This window comes from Panthera uncia (genome assembly GCF_023721935.1).
Source record: "Panthera uncia isolate 11264 chromosome B2 unlocalized genomic scaffold, Puncia_PCG_1.0 HiC_scaffold_24, whole genome shotgun sequence".
Taxonomy (NCBI): domain Eukaryota; kingdom Metazoa; phylum Chordata; class Mammalia; order Carnivora; family Felidae; genus Panthera; species Panthera uncia.
In genome coordinates, this window is record NW_026057580.1 from 104,816,335 (window position 1) to 104,842,393 (window position 26,059).

At 39.4% G+C, this 26,059-nt stretch overlaps 1 protein-coding gene across 1 annotated transcript in view; it reads left to right on the forward strand.

Moving 5' to 3' along the window:
* The window catches only part of LOC125938038 (estrogen receptor), a 31,754-nt gene extending 27,502 nt beyond the window's left edge, over positions 1-4,252 (forward strand). Inside the window, exon 2 of the mRNA XM_049653076.1 lies at positions 4,034-4,252. Coding sequence (XP_049509033.1) covers positions 4,034-4,158 — 125 coding nt within the window. The 3' untranslated portion in view covers positions 4,159-4,252. The remainder of the gene's footprint in view (positions 1-4,033) is intronic.
* The last annotated feature ends 21,807 nt before the right edge of the window (positions 4,253-26,059 follow it).

Genomic DNA, 26,059 nt, shown 5'->3' on the forward strand with positions numbered 1-26,059 from the left:
TGTGTGTGTGTGTAGTGAGAATGTGAGTTCTACTTTTTGAGCAAATTTCACTGATAACAATACATTGTTATCAACTGTGGTCACCATGTTCTACATCAGATCCTCAGACCTTATTCTTCTCAAGACTCCGCACAAGTGACACCATGCAGTATTTGTCTTTCTCTGTATGGCTTATTTCACTTAACATAATCCCCTCCAGGTTTATCCATGTTGTCCCAAATGATGGGATTTCTTTATTTTTTAAGGGTGAATAATACCCCAATATATTTATATAAAGACCACGTTTTCTTTGTTCATTTATCTGTCAGTGAACACTTAAGATTGTTTCCGTACCTTGGTGATTATTAATAATGCCTCTATGAACGTGGTAGTACATATATCTCTAATGGTTTCATTTCCTTTGGGTAAATGCCCAGTAGTGGAACTGCTGGATCATGTGGTGGTTCTATTTGTGATTTCTTAAGGAGCCACCATATTGTTTTCTGCAATGGCCGCACCAGTTATGTTTCTTTTGAATCATGGGTCATTGCTTATTTTTGTAACTGGCAAATGGAGTCTTTCTATGTGGTGGTAACGATGCAGAAACAGCTGCTACTGACGGAGAGAAAAACAAGAAGGAAAGGAAAAACAAAAAGTCGAGAGGAAGAATCCCAGAGAAGTGTGAGAAAAAGCTGTATCTGAGCTCATCTGCTGGCCCAGGAGCCATCTGCTCATCTGCTGGCCCAGGAGCTCATCTGCTGGCCTAGGTCGGCCTGGTGGGTCCTGCTCCCGGACGACTCTCCTTTCGCTCCTCTAGCTTTCTGCTTAGGGTTCATTCATCTCCGCTTCTCTCCACTTATAACTATTCAGACCCCACACTAGTGCAAAGGCTTTATCTTTATTTTTTTGATGGGCAACAAAATAGTGATAATTTCTCCAAAACTTCACCTGAGCCTAACATCTTGGCTTTGGCTTTTTGTGCTTCATCCAGGCCTGTGGGAAAGGCACCTTGGGGCTCATCTGGTCACAGGTACAGGGAGCTCTTTAGGGTCCTCAGTCTTTTTTTTTTTTTTTTTTTTTTTAATTAGCTCTCCTTCAATAGGATTTTCATAGGCATTGTTTTCATAAGAGCAAATAATAACATGTAAAATGAAGTTTCTTCTTAAAGAAACTAAAATCGATTGCTTTAATTACACACCTTTACCAAGTTATCCTCAGGGAACAAAAAACTACCTTGTGGTTTTCCTTCTCTGATGTAAGTTGAAGACGTGCAAATAGTTGTTAATGGTGTTTGGTTCAGAAGAGTTTGTTTTAATTGTATATATCAAATATGTTACATCTTCGTTTTTGTTTTTTTTTTTCTTGTTGCCAATTTACCAATTCTAAATTTTAACGTAGTTGGGGGCAGGAGAAAATCCATTTTGTCCCCAGAGGCTTGTATTACAAACCTGATTCTGCTCTGCACCTACTTCTTTTCTTGTTAAGGGATGAATTCAATTGCACAAATCTAGCGTCTTTTATCTGTTAAACATGTCAGTTCAGGAATTTCACTTGGTTCTATAAAGATACACATCTACAATGGATGACCAATGCAAATACAACATTCAGCCAATTGGCCTCTGACCCCATTCAGCTCTCCTGTCTTCTGGCTTGCAAAACAACCCTTTTTGGGAGGAAAGTGAATCAAAGTTAATTCTTGGTTTGAATGATCATCGGCTGTTTTCTTCTGAGGCTTAAATGTAACCTCATTTTTTTGGTGTTAAAGCGTGTACTGCATAAACATCATAGGAGACCAAACACTGAAAGTTTCCTTGAAGTATCAGAAATCTGCACCTTTTGCTTGTTTAGGTAAATTTCATTTCTGGTTCTATTATTTCCTCAGTTTGTGCCGGTTAATGAAGGCAATTCTAACCGGGATGTTTGAGGCAGTGTGTGGTCTCCTACTAAAGTTGTCAGTTTACAATTGTTCTGTCTAGTTTGCTGGTTCCTATATACAAAAAAAGGAATGTACATGTTAATTTTATCTGAAGCCTGTGCACGTAGCAATTTTTATAATGTATATCTAAAGATGAAGCACCAAGTTTTATGAGACCAGCGTTTCTTGTTAAAGCCCCACCCACTCTATTCTACTTGAGATTGACCCTTCAACTGAATAAAGAACAAAGAGTTCTGTAGTTAAAACATTTCGCTGCAGGGACGCCTGGGTGGCTCAGTTGGCTAAGCATTAATTAGACCCTTCATTTGTGCTCAGGTCATGATCTCCTGCTTCCTGGAGCCCCGGCTCAGCTTCATGCTGATAGCGTGGGATTCTCTCTCTCCCTCTCTGTCTGCCCCTCCCCCACTCTCTCTCAATATAAATAAATAAACTTACAAAAAACCCACACAATATGTCCCTGCACGTTGCGTCTTGCCTTTAGTGAATGGGAAAGTGGAGACACAGATGATCTGAATTACAGGGTGTGATATTTCCTCATTTTTTTCTTTGAGAATGGGAAACATTTTAAAATAGTACACATCATCTCCATAGTCTAAATTCGGGTGTAAGAATTTAGACTTCTATACATGGACTTCTTCATAAAACCATGGCAATATTTATTAATTTGTGGAGTTTAATGTTCTGCACAGTATAAACCAGACTGCTTTGGAGGGATAAAGACATGGACGTGACCTCTGAATCTTAGAGCAGAAACTTCTTGTGGGCAATTGGCTGTATGTCCCGAGAACTCAGAGAAGAGTTGGGCTGCGTATAAATCTGTGAGTCATCTGCATTTATGATAAGGGAAGCTGTAGCCGTGGAATAGATTCTCCTGTGAGAATTTGGAGTCATAAGAAGGGCCTGACATTGAGCCCCGTGCAGATTAGCTTAATGTTGGTTGGAGTGCATCTGCAAATAACACTGGAAAGCCATGTCCTGAGGGGTAGGAAGGACACGGGAATGTTTCGTTTTATGGAAGCCAAGGGAAAAGCATGCTTCAGGAGGAAGGGAGGAATTGTCAGGTGCTTCTGATAGGTCAAGTATGATGTGGGCTGAAATACCTGTTGAATTCAGTAATAAGAGTCATTGGTGATATCAGGATTTAAGCAGCTTTTGTGGGACAGCTAAGGGAGAAAAGAGGCGTGGGTTGAGCCATGCAGGAGAGGTGAGGACAAAGCAGACCTCAGGTGTGCAGATGTCTCTGAGGAGTTGAACTAAGAAGGGGTAGGATGTAAGATGGAAGTTTGAGAGTGATGTGAGGTCACGGGAGCCCTTTATTGTGGGACAGAGTCACACGTGATGAACGTGAATGAGAAGCAGTTGAGCAATAGGGAGTCAGTCAACAAGAGGGAAAAGAAAGAGGATTAATAAAGAAAGAGGATTAATAAACGGTAACAGCAACAGTATTTATTGAGTGCTTACCACATCCAGGGCACTGGTAAACCCTTGACATGTAGTCTCACATTTAATTCTTAGAAAAATGCCACATAGTGGGTGCCATTACTTTCTCTAGGTGAGAGAGGGGTAAGTGAGACCTAGAGATGTTAACTAATACACTCAGCGTCCTCCAGCCAGTAAGTGACGGACTAACTTATCAACTTAAGGACTGAACTTGGCCGCCACCCCAGCTCAGCACCCTGGACTGGAATTTAGGCGTTCCAGGCTGCATTTGAATACCTACCTAAAGATTCTTCCAATTAGACCGTAAGAAAGGCCACTTTGAAACTGTCTGAAAGTTCCAACAGTTTTATTTCGACGATTTTAGCTAGTGGCCTGAGTCCAAAAAAAAGAAAAGCCTTTGTTGAGAAAGTGTGTGAGTGTACATAAAACCTCGTGCCTCCAAATATCAACTGTATGAACTGAAGGTGACTTTTGCCCAAAGAACTCCGGAAGTGATTGGCTGAGACAAAAATCAAGGCTCGGGGAGTTTTTTTTCCCACACTTTGAGAAGGGCAGGAAAAGGATGGCATGCGAAGTCGCAACACAAGTGAGTGATAGGAAAACAGGCAGCTTCCCTGTCGATTCTGACTGGCTCTGTTTCCTGAAATAATGTGAATTCTGTTCTCTTGCTCTTACTAGGACATAATGACTACATGTGTCCAGCTACCAACCAGTGCACGATCGATAAGAACAGGAGGAAGAGTTGTCAGGCCTGCCGGCTCCGGAAGTGCTATGAAGTAGGCATGATGAAAGGCGGTAGGTAGCTGCCAGCCCGGGTGCTTGCCTGCCGGGGGTGTGCATGCCTGCCGCCCAGCGCTGGCTGTGTCTTGTCTTGTCTTGTCTTTTCTTTTCTTTTCTTTTCTTTTCTTTTCTTTTCTTTTCTTTTCTTAAAAAAGTTTAAATGTGTATTTATTTACTTAGAGACTGAGCACAAGCCGGGGAGGAGCAGAAAGAAAGAGAGATAGAAGCCCAAGCAGGCTCCACGCTATCAGCGCACGTCCCCATGGGGGGCTCGAACTCAACGAACCATGAGATCAGGACCCGCCCCAAGATAAGAGTCGGATGCCTAACTGGCTATGTCACGCAGGCGCCCCTGGCTGTTTCTGTCCCAACAACCGTGGCAGTGGAGTGTTTTCCCTTCTAATTAGTTGTTTCCTAGTTCTATTTTTCATTGCAACAGAAGTCTTTTTTATGACATGCTTTTTTTTTTTTTTTGTAAAAAAAATAGAAAGTGACTGGAACTGGAGATTCTAAAATGCCATTTTGTGTTTTACGTTTTACATGTAAATACCTATATTTTAAGTCAGAGGGGTGTGGGAGGTGGTGGTGGAAGGAAAGGAAGCCTGCTCAGGGAATTATGCTAGAAGTATTTTCCAGTGATTGTTTACATTGCTAACGTTAGAAAACGGTGTCTGAGAATAGGTCTTCCCTAAACTGAGACTTGTAAATGTGAAAGCTAAATAGCTAGTGTGTAATCTTCCAATCTCTTAACATCCCTCGGGGAATTTAAGTTTCAATCAAAAGATAGCTTTCTCCTTCAGAAATTGACTCAACCAGCAACTGCTATAACCTTAGCCCCTGGCATGGTACTGGGAGCAGCACCTCAGGAATGAACCCTGAGCGCTAACAAATCATGTGGCACTCAGGATTTGTGCCTGTGTGCTTGTGTCTTTGTGGCAATGGCTGTGTGTGTGTGTGTGTGTGTGTGTGTATTTGTGGTTTTCTGTCTCCTCTTGTATCCAGTCTTCCAGTTTTGTTTTATGGGAATCCAGTGTCTGGTTTTGGGGGTATAAGGTGCTCCATTGATGTGGTTGCCTGATTGATCTTGTCTTCTTGGGGATCCAGTCTTGAGGAACACAGATGCTAGTCTTGGGTAGCCTTCAAGGTACTGAGAGAGAACAAATGAAAAATGTGTAATTAAAGTCATGGCGTATTCAGTGTTTTAGGAGGATACAAAGGGGGAGAGGGGCCTATGATGTGGTTGCCTGCTGTCATAGGGGAAAAGCTTTCTGAAGGAGACAAGATTGGGGATGGGTTAAGGAGAACAGAGTTACAGTGAAAAAGAATTGTGCAGATAGAGGGTGGCTAACCTTTAGGTCATTAACACTTGGATGAAGGAGGAAGCAGGAGAAAGACCAAGAACTTGGTGGGTAGGAATCTTACCGTCAAAGATTCCTGAGTTCCATGGTCACAAACAAGGCTGCCAGGTTGGGATTTTAAATACAGCATTTGGAATAAAGTCTCTTGATGAACAGATGAAATGTTGAATTTATGCATTGTATGAGCTGTGACTGTATGTCTTGAATGTCTAACAAAGCAGTTTTAATTCTAAGAATTTAACAGCCACATTCTGAAAGTGACACTTTGAGTCACAAATGGATTAAATATTTAAGGAACTCATCTTTAGATGAGATGTTAGATGTTAGAGAATTAGTCAGGCTTAATAAAAAGCTTCTTAAGGTAACTTGATAAGTGACAGGAATACAACATCTACATGTAAAAAGTTTAATTTGAACCGGCAGAGTCCAAATTTAATGTGCTTTCTTGACAACGTCAGGTAGATTAAGCCCAGCCTCTTCCTTTCTCTCTGAAAGCTGCAGTAATCAATTTGTGAATATTTCCAAAGCATGTTTTCCTTTGAGGGTACCCATGCATTGACCCCACTTCATAAAAACAATTCTGTCTTTCCTAATTTATATCCAGATACGGTTTGGCTGCATAAACATAAATTATGTATACTCATTTGTAGTCTGACAAAAATCTTAATATGCAAAGACATAATAAAAGTCTTCCCACCGTCTTCAGATTCAACTCTAGATAATCTGACCGCACCTCGCTAGTCTGCATGTGCGTGTATCTACTCGTACATGTGTATTTATGACCGAAATCTGTATCTGTGTTAGTTTGCTGCTGTATTAGTTTGGTTGGCCTGCCTTAACAAAGTCTATAGCCAGGGGGTGGGAGGGTGGGGGGGGGGCGGTTTAAACAACAAAATTAATTTTCTCACAATTCTGGAGGCTAAAAGTCCAAGAAGAAGGTGCTGGAAAATTCAGTTTCTGATAAGACCTCTCTCCCAGGCTTTCTGATAGTTGCCTTCTCACTGTGTCCTTTTCTCTGTGGGCACAGACATGGGGGAAGCATTCTGTGGTATTGTCTCTCTTCTTATAAGGGTGTCCGTCCTACTGGGTTAGGACCCCACCTTTATGGCCTTATTTAATCTTTGAGTACTTCCATAAAGGCCTTATTTCAAATACAGTCGCATTGCAGGTTGTGACTTCAACATATGAATTTTTGTGGGAAATAATATATATTTATAAATATATGTCATTTTAAATATATATATTATTTATATATATGATATTATTTATATCTGATCTGTAACAGCTGCTCTATCAAAATACTATAGACCCGGGGCGCCTGGGTGGCTCAGTTGGTTAAGCGTCCAACTTCGGCTCAGGTCATGATCTCGCGGTCCGTGAGTTTGAGCCCCGCGTCGGGCTCTGTGCTGACAGCTCGGAGCCTGAAGCCTGTTTCAGATTCTGTGTCTCCCTCTCTCTGACCCTCCCCTGTTCATGCTCTGTCTCTCTCTGTCTCAAAAATAAATAAACGTTAAAAAAAAAAAAAACTATCGTCCTGATGGCTTAAACAACAGAAATGTATTTTCTCACAGTTCTGGAGGCTGGGAAGGCCAGGGTGAGGGTGTCAGAGGTTTAGTCTCATCTGAGGGTTTTCTCCTTGGCTTGAAGATGGCCACCTTCCCACTGTGTCCTCTCATGGCCTTTTCTCTGTATTCACACGTCCCTGGTGTTTTCCCTTCTTCTTATAAGGACACCAGCCTATTGGATTAGACCTATCTATATGACCCTATTTAATCTTTATTATCTCTTTAAAGACTCTGTGTCCAAATACAGTCATATTCTAAAGTACTGGGGTTGGGGCTTCAACATAAACTTGAGGGGGGATGGGAAACAAAATTCAGTACTTAATATCTCAGAGGGATTTCTCAGTGGTTATTCAGTATCTGTCTACATATAATAAAAACATGTATCTTTCTGGCAGTTTGTATACATATGTAAGTTTTACGCCAAGCTTTAAAGTTGTAAAATTATAGGCTGTGCAAACATTCCCCTTTAATTATATGTGTAAAGTGTTTACCTTTATAGCAATGTAATTTATTGTATTTTCCACAACATGGAATGCCACACACATAACCTTATGACACCTTGTATAACAACTCCCCAAATCCTACTGAAGACTTAATTTACAACTGGAAGTACAATTATAACTATAAAATTTGAAATTACTTGTAAAAACAGCTGTGACTAAATAAATTTTTACAACATTTCCTACTGGTTTCATAAGAATCCAGCTTCTTAACCAGATTTGACACCAATTAGAATATTGAATTTCTACATATGACATAAAATAATTAGTTTCAGATAAAAGAGAGAGAACCCTACACCTACCCCCTATTTTTTTAGCAAGACTGAAAAAATTTACTGAAATGTTCTAAAGATCTGAAAGAGTACATGATTTATCAACATGAGGAAATTATTTGAATTCCTTACGATGCCTACTTTACCCTGAAAATCCCAACATCATTATTAGATTTGGTTCTGAGCCAAGGTAGTTCAGTAATGTGCAGGATTGAACAAATTTTTTAAATGTTTATTTATTTACTTTTGACAGACAGAGAAAGAGCGCAAGTGGGGGAGGGACAGAGAGAGAGAGAAGGAGACACAGAATCTGAAGCAGGCTCCAGGCTCTGAGTTGTCAGCGCAGAGCCCGATGCGGGGTTCGAACTCACAAACTGTAAGACCGTGACCTGAGCTGAAATCGGATGCTTAACCTACTGAGCCAACCAGATGTCCCAAGATGCAGGATTTAAGATGTGCTTTAGGGGATGCATTTCCCTATCTTTGTGCACGTGCTAGTCTCTCTGCCTCCAGTTGCATTTTCCTCTTCACCTGTGCCCCTCCCCTTCAACCTCAGAAGGCAGATTAAATGTCTTTTCTTCAGGGAGGACTTCCCCGTTGCCTCACGCTGGGTTAGTTCCCGGTGTTCAACTTTGATAGCAAATAGCTCTTCTCTAGTTACTGTAATTATTGTTAGCTATTCAACAGCCGGCCATAAACTCCATGATGGCAGGGACTCTCTCTCTGTCCTGTTTACTGAGCTAGGACATAGCAAGTCACAGAATAAGTGTTCAAGATGGATGACTCAATTCACTTAAATAGTTACTTGTTGAGAGCTTCTTGAAAATTTTTTTTTTCAATTTAAATTTTAGTTAGCATGCAGTGCAATATTGGTTTCAGGAGTAGAATTCAGTGATTCATCACTTACATACAGCTAGAGTTTCTTACGCGTGAGCTATTATGGAGACAGCAAACATAAATAAGACCCAGTCCCTTCCACCAGTGTCCTGTCTTTTCGGTACAAATAGGACATTTGCATATGAAGTGGCAAAAAAGCCAGAAGACAAGTTGAGAATGGGTTGGAAGCTGAAGATGAGAATGGTCGGTGGAAGTTCAAAGCTTTAGCCAACCTCTCCTGGTTTAGTCCGACCCAGCATATTACTCAGACCATCTGACTCCCAAGGGGTACAATTGTTATCAAAGAATCTGCTATTCTAGTGTGTTTTGTGGGAAGAGGGGAGGCTTCAGAGATGGATTTCCTGGTCTAAGTACTGCTGCTCTTCAGACTTGCTGAGCAATCCTGGTATAGTCACTTTGATGAGCTTCATTATCCTCAGATGTAAAATAAAAATAATTTCTACTTAACAAGTTTGTTACAAAAATTGCAATTCATAACATATGAAAGTACTTTATAAATTTAAAGTACCACACAAGTGTTAGCTATTATATCTTTTCTTCTCTCTCTCTCTCTCTCTCTCTCTTTCTCTTTTGTTGTTGTTGGAAAAAAGAGAATGGCAGTTTCATCACTTGTCATGGGAAATAAATATCTAATTCCTTTGCGGGGAATAAAAACCTGGCTCAGCCACATCTGCCTTTTCTTTTTTTTTTTTTTTCGTTTTGGAGTCACACATTGGATAGAGCTTCATGTGGAGTGAGATTTGTTGTGTTTTTCCTTTGGTGATGTCAGAGATTTATTACACAAACCCGTTAAAATTCTTTTCTCACAATAGACTCAAAATGTGTTGGTGGCAAGGTTTTCATTTTTCACATTGAAAAAGGAAAAGAGGAAATTGGCACACAGAAATTAATTGATGGAGGAAATTAATTGGTAGACATGCACTGCCGATTCTGGTTGTTTCCCTGTAACATCTTACAAAGAGATTTGAAGGGGAGTGGGAGATACAGGCTTTCAGTTTTGGAATGAATAGGTCACGGAATAAAAGGCACAGCATAGGGAATAGAGTCAGTGATATTTTAATACGGATGTATGGTGACAGATGGTAGGTATATTTGTGGTGAGTGTAGCATAATGTCTGAACTTGTCACATCACTTTGTTGTGCACCTGAAATCAATGTAACATTGTGTGTCAGCTGTACTTAAAAAAAAAAGAAGAAATTTGAAATAAAGTAATATTGACTAGTCTTTCTTTATTTTGATAACGATGTTATAGTTTGATTTTGAGAACTATTCCAAGACAATAAATAAATTAAATAAGTTGTTACAATTTAGAAGTGAAAAGATACTAATAATATAGATGGGGAGACACCTGTTATATGTCCAAAATAACTCAAAAGCCCAATGAAGAATTGGAAAATAAAATATTTCCTTGTTGCCTCAGGTTAATATTTATCATCATGAGTTACTATAATTCGTTGTCTTGAAGGGATAAGCTCCCACTCCAGGAAATTAGGTTTCCCTTAATCCTACATTGGCTATCTTTTACCAAGAGTTATTGACCGATTATTAATATGAATGATGGTAGAACCAAATCAATGAATTGAGAATGTAAACGTGAGGTTCTTTCTTGGGATTGTCCAGTAATCCTGGTGAGAATTGTAACAGCATGTGAATTGAGGATTTTACAGAAGGCAGGGTTAGGGCTTCCTGTTTCGGGTCTGATTTAAGAAAAATGTTAAAGAAAAGCTAGCTGCTCTTGACCAAAGAGATTCTGCACGTTTTAAGCAACAGATACATATTTAAGCACCTATATATTTATACTTTAAGTACCTTTATGCTATTAAAATATTATTTTACTAAGGCATATCATGGATATTTAATTTATTCAAGATTTACCCCATATGATCATTTTTCATTTACAGACAAAGCCATATACTGAATTAAGTCCTTGAATCTATATAGGACCTTAAAGATTACAAATTCAGTGCTTTGCAACATTTAAAGCAATCAAATGCTTCTACCAGCCGTAGCATTCTCAGTCTATAAGACAGATAAAAGCTGATTTGGCATAGACTCTCTTCCCTCAGTCTGGTGTTCCTGAGAGACCTTCTAGGAACCCCAGGGCGTGAACAAAACACAGTTTTGCAAACCATGGATCTAATCTAACTCCTTCATCTTCTAGGTAAGAAACCTGAGGCTAGAAAGATTAAGTGACTTGATCAAAGTCTCGGAACTACCTAGCAGAAGAATTGAGCCTAGAATTCTAGATTCAGAGTTCTTTCTTTTTTCCTGCACACCTGTTTACAGTAAGTACTCCATGCTGCCACTCACATTTAACATGAAAAATAATTGACTAAAACTATGGGTGGCATATCACTAAGTTAAGGTATGCAAACACATGCACACACTCCAGACAGAAGAAATCCAGAGTAAAAGAACCCACCTTGTTCTATTCTTCTAGAGAACATGGTGATACTAAGACTTCAGGGATCTGTTGACCTGGGGAGCTAAGGTCATTGGGCCTGCCAAGTTCATAGCTAACTTGTGAATAGCTGCCTCTTTCTGCTCTAGCAGTGGTGGAAGCAATGGCAGTAGTAGGGGATGTGGAGTGTGGCCGGACTAACTCTGAATTTAGAGAAAAGAGGAGGTGGGTAATGACAACATTGGAATCCATTAGTTTAGCATGAATGGGGAAAATGAGATGACAAGTCGTTCTATCCAAACACTGGTAAAAATGAAGCGATGTCCTGATACATTGTGCTCTCAGCTGCCTAATAGGGGTGGAGGCAGGTCAGCATCTGTGGCTATTTAGTTCAGTTGGGTGAAATGTGATGGCAGGTAGCCCAGCACTGCCACGCCTGTAAGAACCATGCTGCCTTCAGATCTCTTGATGGAGACAGAACAGCTTCCTTACAGATTTGGCAGAGTATGGTGGGATCAGCTCACTTTGAAGATGGATGCCCTACTGACTACACCAACCCAGACTGCTTTTGTCAGGGTTACCAACGACTTTCACATTTCTAGATCCAACACACAGTTCTCAGTACTCATCTTGACGAGTTAGCAGCTTTTGACACAGTAGATAATCCTCTCCTCCTTCATCTACTTCCTTGACTTGGCTTCCAGAACCATATACTCTTTTAGTTTTCTTCCTACCCCAGTGGTCACTCGTTTTTAGGTCTTTGTGTGTTTCTCATCATCTTTTCTGACCTCTTAATGTTGGAGTGGCCCAGGGTTTATTTAGTCCAGGGACCTCTTCTGTTCTCTGTCTCAACTCCTTTTTGGTATCGTCTAGTCCCAGGGCTTTAAGGAGGGCACTTGTCGGGATGAGCACTGAGTGTTATATGTCAGTGATGAATTACTGAATTCTACTCCTGAAACCATTATTACACTAGATGTTAACTGACTTGGATTTAAGTACAGTTTAAAAAAAGAAAAAAAATACCATTTATATGCTGACGACTCCTCAATTTATACTTCCAACCCTAAATGCAACTGCTCATGTGACTTCCTCATTTGGGTATCTAATAAACATCTCCCAACTCCTTTTGGTCAAACTCGAATCCCCTATATATCCCCTCGAATGTGCTTTATCTTCAATCTTTCCCGTCTTAGCTAATAACTTCATCTTTTGGATGGCTTATGCCAAAACGTTTGGGTCACCTTGACTCTTCTCTTTTCCTCATACCTCACATTCAGGAAGCTACGGTGGCTTTACCTTCAGATACTCTCAGAATCTGACCATTTCTCACCACTTTATTGTTGTCATGCTGGTCTAAACCACCATCGTCTTTCTCCTACTTTATCGCTGAAGCACTACCTGCTTTTTCCCTTGCTTCCCTATGGTCTGTTCCCCCTGCAGACACATTATAAGTGAAAATCAAATCAGACCACTTCTCTTCTCAAAACCTTGCACGGGTTTCTGTTCACTCAGCCGATGTCATTATAGTGGCCTGAAGTCCCTTGTCATCTACTTCCTCCCTACGTTTGCCTCTTTCACCTCTGTTCCTGTCACTGTGTCTCTTGCTCATTCTACTTGAGCTCTGGGGCCACCCTTAACACCAGACACACTCTATTTTGGACCATTTACTCTGACTCTTCCCTTTCCCTGGAATGCCATTCCCCTGGAGACCTGTGTGCAGAACTCCTTCACCTCCCCCCCAGTTCTTTGCTCCATTATCATTTTGTCAGTGAGGCATGCCCTGACCATTCTATTTAGTAGAACAGTTTACTTGCCCACACATTCTGCAGTCATCTTACCTCCCGACGCCCCCAGCCTACTCCACTCCTTTGTTTTTCCATGTATTTCCACCTTGTAATATACCATAAGATTAATTTTAGATTATGTTTATTGTTTGATGTCTGTCTCTCTTACTAGAAAGTAAGCTCCGGACGGGTGTTTACGAACAAATAAAACACATTGGTGTATTTGGTCTACTGGTATATTACAAGCACATCGATCAGTGACTGCATATACTAGGCAGCCAATAAATAGCTGTAGCATATGCATGAATTACTAGAATGAATGAATGAACTGAAAGTACATGATCACTGTAGAACTCTGAATAGATTGAAAGATGGAGGTTTTTTTTTTTTTTTTTTTTTTTTTTTAGTTAAGGGAAACTATCTGCTGGGAACCTAAAACCTGCAGTATAGTAGTTAGCTTCTACTGTATCACAGAACCTCGCTTCAAAATCTCAATGGCAAACACAACAAGCATCTATTACATGACAGGGAGGTCCACTGGGCAACTGCTGGGCGCACTCATATGTCTGGCTCTTTTGGCTCCAGTGGCTGGGATGAACTCAGTTTTGCTTGGCATGTCTCTCCTCCCCGGGCAGGCTCGTGCAGGCATATCCTCATGGTGATGACAGAGGCCCAAAGGAGAACATCCCCACATCACAAGCCTGTTTCAAGCCTTTGCTTGCATTATCTGCTCATACCCAATAGGCCAAAACAAGTCAAATGGCTGAGTCCTTAAGGCTTGCAGGGGTTGAAAAATTAGGGCCATGTTTGTAATTCATCACAACCAGACATATGACCTTTTCAGATTTTGGACTGAAAAATAATTATAGCGTCCTAAAACCTCAGACGTGGCGGGGGGCGGGGGAGTGACCACTGGGTTTATTTCCCCTTCCTCACTCAGTGTGGGAATCCTGCATGTCACATTCCTGACAGCTTATGTTGGAGCGCTGCAAGCAACAGGTATTCCATTTTCATGCCTCCCTTAGATACAGGACGAGTGGACACCATGAGGGAGAAAAACCCTGCAGCAGATGTGAGCCAGTACTCCTGGAAGTGTATGGGCTCGTTTCAGATAGGCTAGATTCCACTAATTTATTCAGATGTGGGCTTAGGGTCTGCACGTGAATGCGACAACTGCTCACGAATGCGGTTTAAAAAGCAGTTAAAGGGGCGCCTGGGTGGCGCAGTCGGTTAAGCGTCCGACTTCAGCCAGGTCACGATCTCGCGGTCCGTGAGTTCGAGCCCCGCGTCGGGCTCTGGGCTGACGGCTCGGAGCCTGGAGCCTGTTTCCGATTCTGTGTCTCCCTCTCTCTCTGCCCCTCCCCCGTTCATGCTCTGTCTCTCTCTGTCCCGAAAATAAATAAAAAACGTTGAAAAAAAAATAAAAAATAAATAAAAAGCAGTTAAAGGTAAGGCTATTTAATATTTCGGTAGGAGTTTCCTGCCTGTTATAAAATCGACCAAAGACTTCATCGACAATCCTATTTCATTTTTATTTAAGTTGTAGTTAGAATGCCATTTTAATTTTTTTTTATCCTGAAGTAATTTGGTTGCTTATTTAGAGGTCAGTTTAGTTCTTACAGGATGGCAAGAGGGATCTTTATTTACTTTTCTAAGAATGACCTGGAAAGTTAGAGGGAATGCTGACAGGCTTTTGAGGCCAGGCAGAAATTTCAGGACGGCTCTCTCTTGTTCCTATAACTTGCTCTTGCAAAAGTAAATTGGCCTTGGAATGATGTAGAGAGCCTTTCTTGAGGATAGAACTTATAAAACGTAGAATTTGGGGGACAGCAAATTGTATGAATGAATTGCTGCTCTTAAATTCTATAAAGCAAAGACTTCACGAATTTTCATGTGTTTACTTTTAGTTTCAGTGATGGTGATGAGGATAATGAATGGTGCTTAGAGCTGAGAAGAACTAAAGTCACCTAGCCCCAGCTTGTTTGTTTTTCCTTGGTTTTCAGCTTATTGTTCGTGTCCAACTCACGCAGCTAGTTAACTGCTCAGACAAGAGGTCAAGACTCATGACTCCTAGTTCAGTGCTCTTTTCATTGCACCGCACTACCTTGCTGAACTATAGCTATTTAGATCATTGTGAAAGATACACACATGCAAAAGTAAAATATTAACATCAGATAGACCACAGTTATGACTTCGGAACGATTGCTGTGGACACAAAATACTACTTTTCAACAAGAACGTTAATCAACACATTTGGCTTAGTTGCACAGCTAATGTACCATAATAAATTTATATGGTGATGGATATTCTTTAAAGAGTTACTTAATATTTAATTACTTAACATTGCTTAATATTTAATGCAATTTTAAAAAGGACATTTTCTCCTTCAGGCCACAGGTTTCCAGTATTTTCCAATAACAATTTCAATATTTGTTGCAAAGTCTCTTTGTTTTCCTTTTTATAGAAAAAAGGGCAACTGTGCTAGGTAGAAGGAGGCCTGGCTAAGGATCAAGTGTGTGAGCTGGTTCTTCTGAGGACCCTTGGACAGGTCACTTCATTTTTCTGGACTCAGTTCTCAATTTTGAAAAATTAATGAGCTCAGGACTCAGTGGTCTCTAAAGTGTCTTTCAAATCTTAAATTTTATGATGTACAATCTAAGTTCAGATTAATACTGAAGAGGTCAGAATCGAAAGGCAAAGATAGTGTATATGCATTTCTGGATATGAGGAACGACCTCAGCAGCCATCATATTCATATTTCAAACTAAATTTGCAGAGCAACTAGCGATAGGAAAAACCTGTTGGAATGGCCAGAGGTATTCTCTTCAGTAATGACTATAGAAAGAGAATCTCTCCTGAGTGGGGAGTGTCACAAAAATCCGTGTGTTGCTGCCATCGTGATGGTCGAACTATACAATGTGGCTATGATGTCACTACCAATTATATAGCCACATAAATGAAAGAATTCAAGAACTAAGTTTGTTGGGATAGGTCTTCAATATAAGTACGCTCTTTTCTGTTATTAGAGATGTAATAGTTATGCCTAAGATGTGAGTCCCAAGAACCGGTGAAACTTTCTAGTTTCTGCCTCGTGGGACAAAGGAAAAGGCTAGATGGTGACTTCTGAGAAGTTCCTGATGAAGTATCACACAAGGTAGTCTGGTGATGTTTGCTTGAAAACGTATCCAGTAAGTGTGAACCAACACACCAGTGGTCAGACTTCTGCGACATCTTTGCCAGCCCTGAGAGACCCTAAGGTAAAGTGTGGAGTTGTGTATAAAGAAAAGTCTGGTTACACCTCGAGGCAACATGCGGTTTAGTTTAAACTTGACTTGAGCAAATAAAAGTTGGCGAGAAGCACACAGAATTATACTTAGGTGTTTATATCTTTAGAAGCTTACTTTAAAAGACTGGCTATGATTGCATTTATTTTTAATAACTTTTAGGCAGTTTTATTTAGAACGTTTTACATAACAAATGCCAGGTCAATCCAAACTTCTTAGCCTAAATCATTTACAGATAACCTTTACTGAGCATTTACTATGTGAAGGTCTTGGAGACACAAGGGTAAAATTTGGTCCCTGACCACAAAGTCCAGTTCATCTAAAGGTGGAAAGAAACCATTAACATCCCCTCAAGAGACCTAGGATTGGAGTGGGCCTAAAAATTCCTGCCGTCTTAACTCACCCACCAGTTTGGACCCTACTGATGTTAATGCACCCAGGAATTGAGCAAGCTCAAGTGTGCTAGCTGGCCCATTGTATTTACTTTCAAGTTCTGGCTGATGTTCCTGGAAATATGTCGTATTGCCAAGTTACATCCTGCCCACCCTAGATTTATTTCTTTTTCTTTGTGGGTCTCAGTCTCATAGAAAACATGCTTCTGTGAAAACACCAACTACCCCATCAGGCTATTCTGAGAATCGAATGCATAAGTTATCTTTTGATAATTATGAACTGGCAGATGTTAGGCATTATAATTCATATATGGTGTAGCATTTTGGTCTTCAGCTTTTGAAATCTGTCTGGAGATGTGTGATCTTGAGCAAGATACTTAAGCCCTCGGAACCCCAGGTCCTTTATTTTGTCAAATGAGGATAATAATAATTGCTAATAAGGTTGTGCAGGAATGAAGGTATAGCTTTCAGTATTGTATTTGGCTTTTATCCAACCAGAAAGTTGCTCACAACAGGTAATAAAGAGCACACACAATTTTTGCCGTATGTACCTAATCTAATGTCCAAATAAAATGCAATTCCACTAGATTATCATCATCATCTCAGTCCATCAAGAATTATTAAGTAATTAGTTATTAAGCATGTAGTTCAAAGTAATCAGTAATATGTAGGATGTAGTGTCCAGCCCTAAGGAATGTACAATTTGCCTGTTGCCTACCCTGGCATTCAAACTTCTCCACCCGCTAAATCTCACCTATTTTTTCATGCTTCTTTCCTACTCTCCTAAGACATTTTTGGCTGCAGCAACCAGGTTTCCTAAGAAACTTTTGGCCGCTCATTGACCACAGAATGTACCTTGTCCCTTTATGCCTCCCTTCAATCTCAAGTTGGTTATTAATACTTTATTTATTAGTAATAAATTTTCCTGTTTACCAAAGTCCATCTCTTTAACTCATTTAGGACTCCTTGGAAATCATCCTCTTTTTCCTCTGAATACTTAATAGTATTTTTTCTCTGTGCTAATCAGAGGGTCAGTTGGGCTGCTGTTAGAGCCCCTGTGTTAATTCAGGCAGTGAACTTTTTGATCCCTGACAGCCTGAAGACAAGACGGACACCTTGGCGTGGAGTCCATTCCAGCTGCAAGAGAGCAGTTTCCACCATCTTGGCACTTGACTCCTGCTTGACCTCAGCTCTGTTGATTTCGGCATACACTGCAACATCTGTCCTCTGCCTCACCTCCATTTCTCGGCTTTGACATGACCCCATCTACACAGAAGCTTTGATTTTTGACTTCTAGCTTATTTATCTGACTGCTCATTTTCTCTCATTGGTAGAGTTGATGGTGCACAGACTTTGCTTTACTTACCCATAGAGATGCCAACCACCTAGCTCTAGGGTCAACATTGTCACCAAGTCTTCTCTGCTGCCTGGCCTCTTGAGTAGCAGAGTGCCCTGCCAGTCATCTTCTGGACCTTTGTGCTATTCCACCAGCATCCAGCCAACTGCCTGGTGCTGCAAATAATCTATCTTTATTTACTGAACACTTGCTGCACCTTCTGAATGCCAGTAGTTGAGCCAAGCTAACAACTTGGCATTGTATTTTAAAAATATGTTCATCTCCTATCTTTCCAGTGAGATTTTTAATTTCTATCAGGACAGTCATTTGCTTGTTTTATTCTCTGCGCAGTGATGTTTTTGTGAATATTTGTTACTGATGGTGAGTTTAATGAAAACAGAAAAAAGGAGAAGAGGTGGCTTATTTTAGGGTTTAGCTGAACAATTCCCTTGGACTAAGTCTGTTCTTCAGATCATATAAGCATGACGAAATTCACACCACTACTATAATTACCCCCCCCCCCCCTCTTTCTCTCTCATCCTCCTCTCTTCTTGCATATGCATAGACTGGTGGAAAACTTATTATGCAGTTTTGAACATGAAAAGTAATAACGCCAAGTAATACAACTATCATAAAGAATAAATAAAATTATACATGTAGTCAAAGAAAAGCTCTTTTTTTGGTTTATTTATTTTGAGAGAGACAGAGACAGCCCAATTGAGGGAGGGGCAGAGAGAGAGGGAGAGAGAATCCCAAGCAGGCTCCACGCTGCCAGCACAGAGCCTGATGTGGGGCTTGAACCCAGGAAATCACAAGATCATGACCTCAGCTGAAACCAAGAGTCGGACACTTAACCGACCGAGCCACCTGGGCGCACCAAAAAAAAGCTCATTTTAAGAGAATAAAAAATCCATTTCCAGAACTATTAAGTTAAAATAAAATTTCCATATCATTGAATTACATTAATAATATTCAGAACCACAGAAAAGCTAAACTGGTTTGTTGATGGCTGAAACTCTTTATAGGTATTTGTTTTGAGAAGTTCTAGGTAGAGCGTCTTTATTAGTGAATGTCAACTTCTGTCTTTCCCTTTTAGCCTAATTCTTATGTTTATTATATTGTTTTGTAGAGGATTCAAAAATATGCCTGTTATGCTGTATGTGGGGTTTCCCATAAAATATTAGTTGCGGTGTGGCTGTTCCATCATGCATTTTCCAGATACTATTTCTTGCAAGCAGATATTAGCTCAATTTTTTCTAGTGTATTCACACACATTTTGATTCTCCCTCTCTCAATATGGTTTTAATTCATTACATGAAAGTTTTTTTAAAAAAATAGTTTCAATAATTTTTAATAACTGATTTTGGAATAACCATATTTGCTCCAATGCCGCGATTCCCCCGGTATTCAGTGGGGTCCTTCCCCAAATTAAATGTTGTACATGTGGAATTGATTCACTTCACATAGAATTTTTTTTTTACCCCCAAGGAAATGTGGCTTTCTGGCTTATAGTAGTGGTAATGGGTCAGAAAAAATTCCCATCCATATCGGTTATATATTCATAAGGAAATGTCTGATACAAGGACAGAGAACAAAACTAAACAAAACAAATAGCAGAACAAACCCTAGCAAGATAAATTTTAAAAATACTGAGAATATTTAAAAAAGAAAATACTCCAACAAAGCACTCGGGTCCAATTAATGAATGCTGAAATAGGAAAAGGCAGAGTTGGCTGGAGGAAAGCCACCTAGGGCACAGCCATGAGACAGCATCTGGAGGGGCGGTGGATGAAATGATGCTACTTTGAAAGACAGAAGGGGAACAAAGGAAGTAAGGACTAACAAGGGAATTGTGCTCAGAATGTGCTCAGGATGCTAGAAGCAGTAAGAACAGAGGAGGACGTGAAATGCAAAGTGGGTGCGCATAACTGAGCCACACAAAGAAATGCTGATAATTCAGGCAGAACAGGTGGACCTAATGATAGGAAAAAACAGGTTTGAACTTCAAATAATTGGATGATATAGGAAAAGACATCAAGGCATATTAAATAAAATATTCCTTGTAGCTAAAGACTTGGTTTGGGGCATAATCCTCAAAACCAGACTGCTGTCCCATCAAAAAAAAAAAAAAAAAAAGACAGAGAAACTTTTGTGTTCGAGGCAAGATGTGAAACTGTTACAAGAGTTTACTTCTCCGTATCTGCGGCATCTAAGGATTTAAAGAAGAAATACAGAAATCAAGAAAGATTCCTGAGCACCACGAGCGTAGCTTATAGACAGGCTAACTTTTCTATATGAAAGCAGAAAGATACTAGCTGAAGACTTATACAGTGTAAAATTGAATGACTTTAAAGATTTTGTGAAAATTTAAATCGTGCCTCGCTGTTAGGTCCCACACACACATCTGAAAAGATGGTGGAAGACAGATGTGAATAAGACATGTTAAAGGGTAACAGATTAATTAACAAGTTGATGTTAGAAGGTAAAATAAATGATTACATTAGATGCCATTTTTAAAAGAATTATAGGAGATTGAGACCTATAAGACATTTAAAAAGCTTTTTACGCAGATGGTGAAACAGTTTGAGAATAAACCCAAACAATGAACTCTGTATCCTGCCCTTGAATGACAGAATTTACTTAGTCAAGTGAGGAAAATGAAGCACATGTTGTTTAAGATGGCTGTTTTTTAAGAAACTGTATCAGTTAAGATTAATAATGATTTAAGAAAGAAACAGTTGAAAATCCAGTAAAGGAAATAAAAAATACATAATTTTTAAAAATTATCATTAAAAATCTTTAAAAAATCATTAAAAATCACTAAAAAACCATTAAAAATAAATTGAAAGTGAATTTTATCTAGGACTCATAAATATTTTTAAAATTAAGTGAAACTGGATTAGGCAATGTTAAAAATAATGAACTAGATTTTTAAAAAAAAGTCCCTTAAATTGACACCTATAAACAGCTCTGAATTTTAATGTCCAAATACAATAGCAACAAAATGCCAGCAAGGAAAATGTACAGAAACACTGGGTTGTCTTTTCTTATCGATTCTTCAGAGTTCTTTGTATATTCTGGATTCTAATTTTTTATTTATTTTGTGTCTTGCAAATGTATTCACCTAGTATGTAGCTTGTTTTTGTTTTGTTTATTGTGTCATCTATTTCATAGAATTTTAATTTTAATTTTTAAGGTATGAAATTTATCATACTGTTTCTTTATAGTTTGTGCTTTGAATTCTGTTTAATAAATCCTTCCCTGTCTGAACACTATACAGTTATTTATCTATGTTCTGTTTTAAAACTATTCAAGTATTTTTGTCACATTTTGTTACTTATTCCAGCTGAAAGAGAATTTTGTTTATGATATGAGGTAGGGATATAAATTTTTTTTCCATCTGGATAACCAGATTATTTCAGAGCTATTAATTAAATAATATTCTTTTCTCATTGATCTATAAAGTATCTCCATTATCTATGAAGTTCCTGTGTATGAGAATCTGATTCTGAGCTCTCTTTGCTGTTTTTTCCCCCTCTATTTGTTTATGCCTTCACTAAAACCAGTTTCAATTTCCATAACTTTGTAATTACTTTGACTTTATAATCCTTCTTAGAAAGGACTTTGTTCTTCTTCAAAATTATTTTGGCTATTCATGGCTATTTTTGCTTCCAGTGGAATTTTTAAATTAACTTTTAATGAAATTGCATTGAATTTATAAATTAATTTAGGGACTATTGACATCTTTGTGATATTTAGTCTTCCCAGCCATTGACATTATAAAGCTATTAATTTTGGATTTTTTAAATGGCCTTCAGTAATATTGTAAAATTTCCTCCAAAAGCCCTTCCATAGTAAAAAAAATATTCCTACGTATCTCATTTTATTGATAGTTTTAAGACATACCTTTCAAAAAATTCTATTATCTTATTGCAGATATGTCATATATTTCTTAAAAAATTATAAATTTGGGGTTATATTGCCTATTTGTTTCAATGTATTTGCATGCTATTCAATATTCTTCAAAACGAGATTTTTAGGGTGGCTGTATTACTATTCCGGTATAGACATAGCATACTTTATTTAACTATTTTTTTAAATTATTGGTATTTTTATTGCTTTTAACTTTCATGATTTTCTTTCCTATTTTAGTATATGTGCTGCTGAAGCAAACACCTAATTTTCAAGATTTTTAAAAAATGTTTATTTATTTATTTATTTATTTATTTATTTGATGTATGTATTTATTTATTTATTTAGCGCTGGGGAGGGGCAGAGAAAGAGGGAGAGAGAATCCTAAGCAGGCTCTGCACTGTCAGCACAGAGCCCAACATGGGGCTCGATCTCACAAACCGTGAGATCATGACCTGAGCTGAAATCAAGAGTCAGATGCTTAACAAACTGAGCCACCCAGGCACCGCTAACTGTCATGATTTTAAACAAGACTATGAACAGCTTTCTTGTTAAATCTTGGGACACCACAGTAATTATTTATTTAGGATTCATTTCTAGAACTTGAATTGCTGAGTCAAAATGTATACACTTTTGATGTATGTTGCCAAAATGAGGAAAGTGAATTACAAATAGTATTTAAGCCTTTTAGTTTATATAGGTTTGTACTGAGCAATAAGGAAAATAGTGAATAAATGAATGCATAAATGATTCTGGAAGTATAGACAAGAAAGGGGTAGCAGCAGTTAGTCCTAGGTAAGGGAATTATGTATGGTTTTTATTTTCCACTTTTTATTTCTCTGCATATTTTGTATTTTCAACAGTGTGCATGAATTATTTATGAATAAAATAAAAAAAATCTTTGATATTCTTATGTAGATTTAGTGGGAAAACATCTCTCCATTTTTTTTCATTTTTAAGAAATTTTATTCATGGTAATTCTTTTTCTTTTTATGTCTCTTCTGCTCTTTTGGGAGTGAGATTGACCAGCTATCTTGCTGTAACAACTGTGTACATTCTTTTTTTTTTTTTAACTTATTTTTTTTATTTTTTTTATTTTTGGGACAGAGAGAGACAGAGCATGAATGGGGGAGGGGCAGAGAGAGAGGGAGACACAGAATCGGAAACAGGCTCCAGGCTCCGAGCCGTCAGCCCAGAGCCCGACGCGGGGCTCGAACTCACGGACCGCGAGATCGTGACCTGGCTGAAGTCGGACGCTTAACCGACTGCGCCACCCAGGCGCCCCCAACTGTGTACATTCTTATTATTGTATCTAGCTGATAAATTTCACAACTGTAAATATCTTCTTCCTCATTTGGTACTTAATTATATTTTAGGTGAGCTCAGAAATACCATGGAACGAGTTCATTCAACTCATCACCATAATGTTGATATATCAGTATCAAATCTCTGGTGTTTGGGGTATTAATAAGATGCTTGTTGGTCATATTTGTGTTTTTGATGATGGAAGGCAGCTGTCATTGCAAATGGCAAGGACACATGAAAGCCACTAACTGCATACCTTGCCCCCTCCTTGCTTAAAACTAAAGCACCAATGACTGGTGGCGATACTTCATGAAGCTGTGGACAAATAAATTAACTCCTCCATTCCTTATCAGCATGTTTTCAATCCCTCTTGAAGGCAAGTGGGACAAAGCTAAGTGAGGAACAAAGAGCTTTCACGAACCATGAAAGCTTTCTGAACAATCGAGAAAAAAATTGTTTTGAAACAATGACTTATGCCCCATTCTTTTATGTGAATGTGTTTTCTTAAGGCAATGACTGGTGAAGAGTTGGATGGTTTTATGTTTAAAGTAATTTTTTTTCTCAGCAAGACACCCCACTGTCATCAGGTCTCTCTTCAGAGGGATTTTGTCACTGATACCTGGTAGCTTATTCTGATTGCTTGCCCCACATCTACTCAGAGTACACACTGTTCCAAAAAATCACCAAGTTGAAATATTTTTATTTGGGCAACTTCTGCAATCAAGGTAATTCACCTTATCTTCAGAGAATAAAATGGAAAAGGGCAACCCAATCTCTGTGACCTTAAACTTCTCTTGAAACTTAGAAGAGTGTTAGCTCAGCCTGTGAGAGCTTGGTGCGAATGACACCAAGGTCATGGGTTCTATTCCATATAGGGCACTGAAAGTCAATGCAAAAGCCTCATCACATTGGCACAGGATCCCTGGGGTATGTGCTAGCCATTTGCTGTGGGGCAAAGAGGTGTGAGAATTTTAGTGAATTTTGTCATAATTTAGGAATTCTCCAACTTGAAACTAGTTATGGGACCAAGGAAGAGGGCCAACGGAGTCTGGATGAGAGGCCTTCTTGTACCTTGGGCCAGAGAACAGGGGAAGAAGAGAAAAGTTACATGAGCTTTACGAAGTCAGTGTCAGTCCAAGGCACTGCATTCGATGGGTATAGCAAAGAAAAGACCGGGTTCAGCTACTAGGAAGGTTTGCAGATGGAATCACTGTATAAGCCAGTGTCGGGATATCTGTCTACAGGGGCAGGACACCCACCAGCAGGCAAGGGTTCTGGGAATGGAGACCATTTCTGGAAGGCATGTGGGCAAGTGCCATAAGTAGTTCCCTAGCTACCACTGGGTTCGGGGCCGAAAAGCTTGGGCGAAGCATAGCCTCTGGGCCAACTGAGCTGTTAGGGAGTGGTGTGGGTGAGGAGTGGGAGATGTTTAGGTGAGCTCAGAAATATCATTGAATGAGTTCACTCAACGCATCATCATAATGTTGAGATATCAGTATCAGATCCCTGGTGTTCAGGGTATTAATATGCTTATTGGTCATGTTTGTGTTTTTGATGATGGAAGGCAGCTTTTGCCCAGGCCTTGGGTGTGGATGTGGACTATTTGCTGTCTCTGTCTGGGAGCATGATTTAATTATACGCTTCACCAGACGGACAGGTAGGAATGCTGACATATTGTCTTTCTCTGCATTGGCTGGCTTTTGGACAGGGAGGGAATGAACTGGAGGTGGAGACCACGAGCCAATCCAGCAGGAAGATGCTATGAACATGGAAACATGGACGATAAGAGAGGGGGTAGAGAAGGTGTGGTGACCAGTTATCATTATTGCAAAAACTAGGCGGAGACGATATTCCGCTGGCAGCAACATCTTTGTCACTTCTGACGGTTCCAGAAGGACATACCGCATATTTCATGTAGCATTGCTTAATAGAATTTCTGTTAGAAATTTAGAATAATAGAAATGTTCTGTTCTGTCCATTTATTTTGCAGCAGAGTTTTTTAATTGTGGTGTAAGATACATGACAATTCACAGTTTCAACCACTTTGAAGTGTACAATTCTGTGGTATTGAGCACATTCCCATGGCTGTGCAACCGTCAAGTGCAATAGATTTTTAAATTTTTTTTTTAATGTTTATTTATTTTTGAGACAGAGAGAGACAGAGCATGAACAGGGGAGGAGCAGAGAGAGAGGGAGACACAGAATCTGAAACAGGCTCCAGGCTCTGAGCTGTCAGCACAGAGCCCGACGCGAGGCTTGAACTCACAGTCCGTGAGATCATGACCTGAGCCGAAGTCGGACGCTTAACCGACCAAGCCACCCAGGCGCCCCCAAGTGCAGTAGATTTTTAAAATAATTTTATCAATGACCAAGCTCAGTCTCAGAGAGTTTGAGTAATTTGACTATTAGTTGGCAGTAGAGTGAAGATTTGAACTCCGTGTTTGTCCAGCTAGAAATTCCATACTTTCTTCTACAGCATGTGGCGCCTTGGCCAAAAGTAACTTGAAAGCCAACCTTATTTTGTTATTTATTTCCATATTGAAGTATAGTTGACATGTACTATTATATTCATTTCAGGTGTACATCATGGTGATTCAACAATGACACGCATTACTCAGCGCTCACTGTGATTAATGTAGTTAACCTCTGCCATCGTACAAAATTATTACAATATTACGGACTACATTCTCTATGCTATACTTTTCATCCCTGTGATTTATTTATTTTATAACTGAAAGTTCTTACCTCTTGATGGCCTTCACCCGTTTTTGTATCCACTAGCCATATGGGGCTATTGGGCACCTGACATGTTGCTAGGGTGAGGAACTTTTCAATTCAACTTCAATTAAATTTGAATTTAAACAGCAACATGTGGCTAGTACCTGCTGGATTGGACAGAGCAGATCTAGATGCTAGA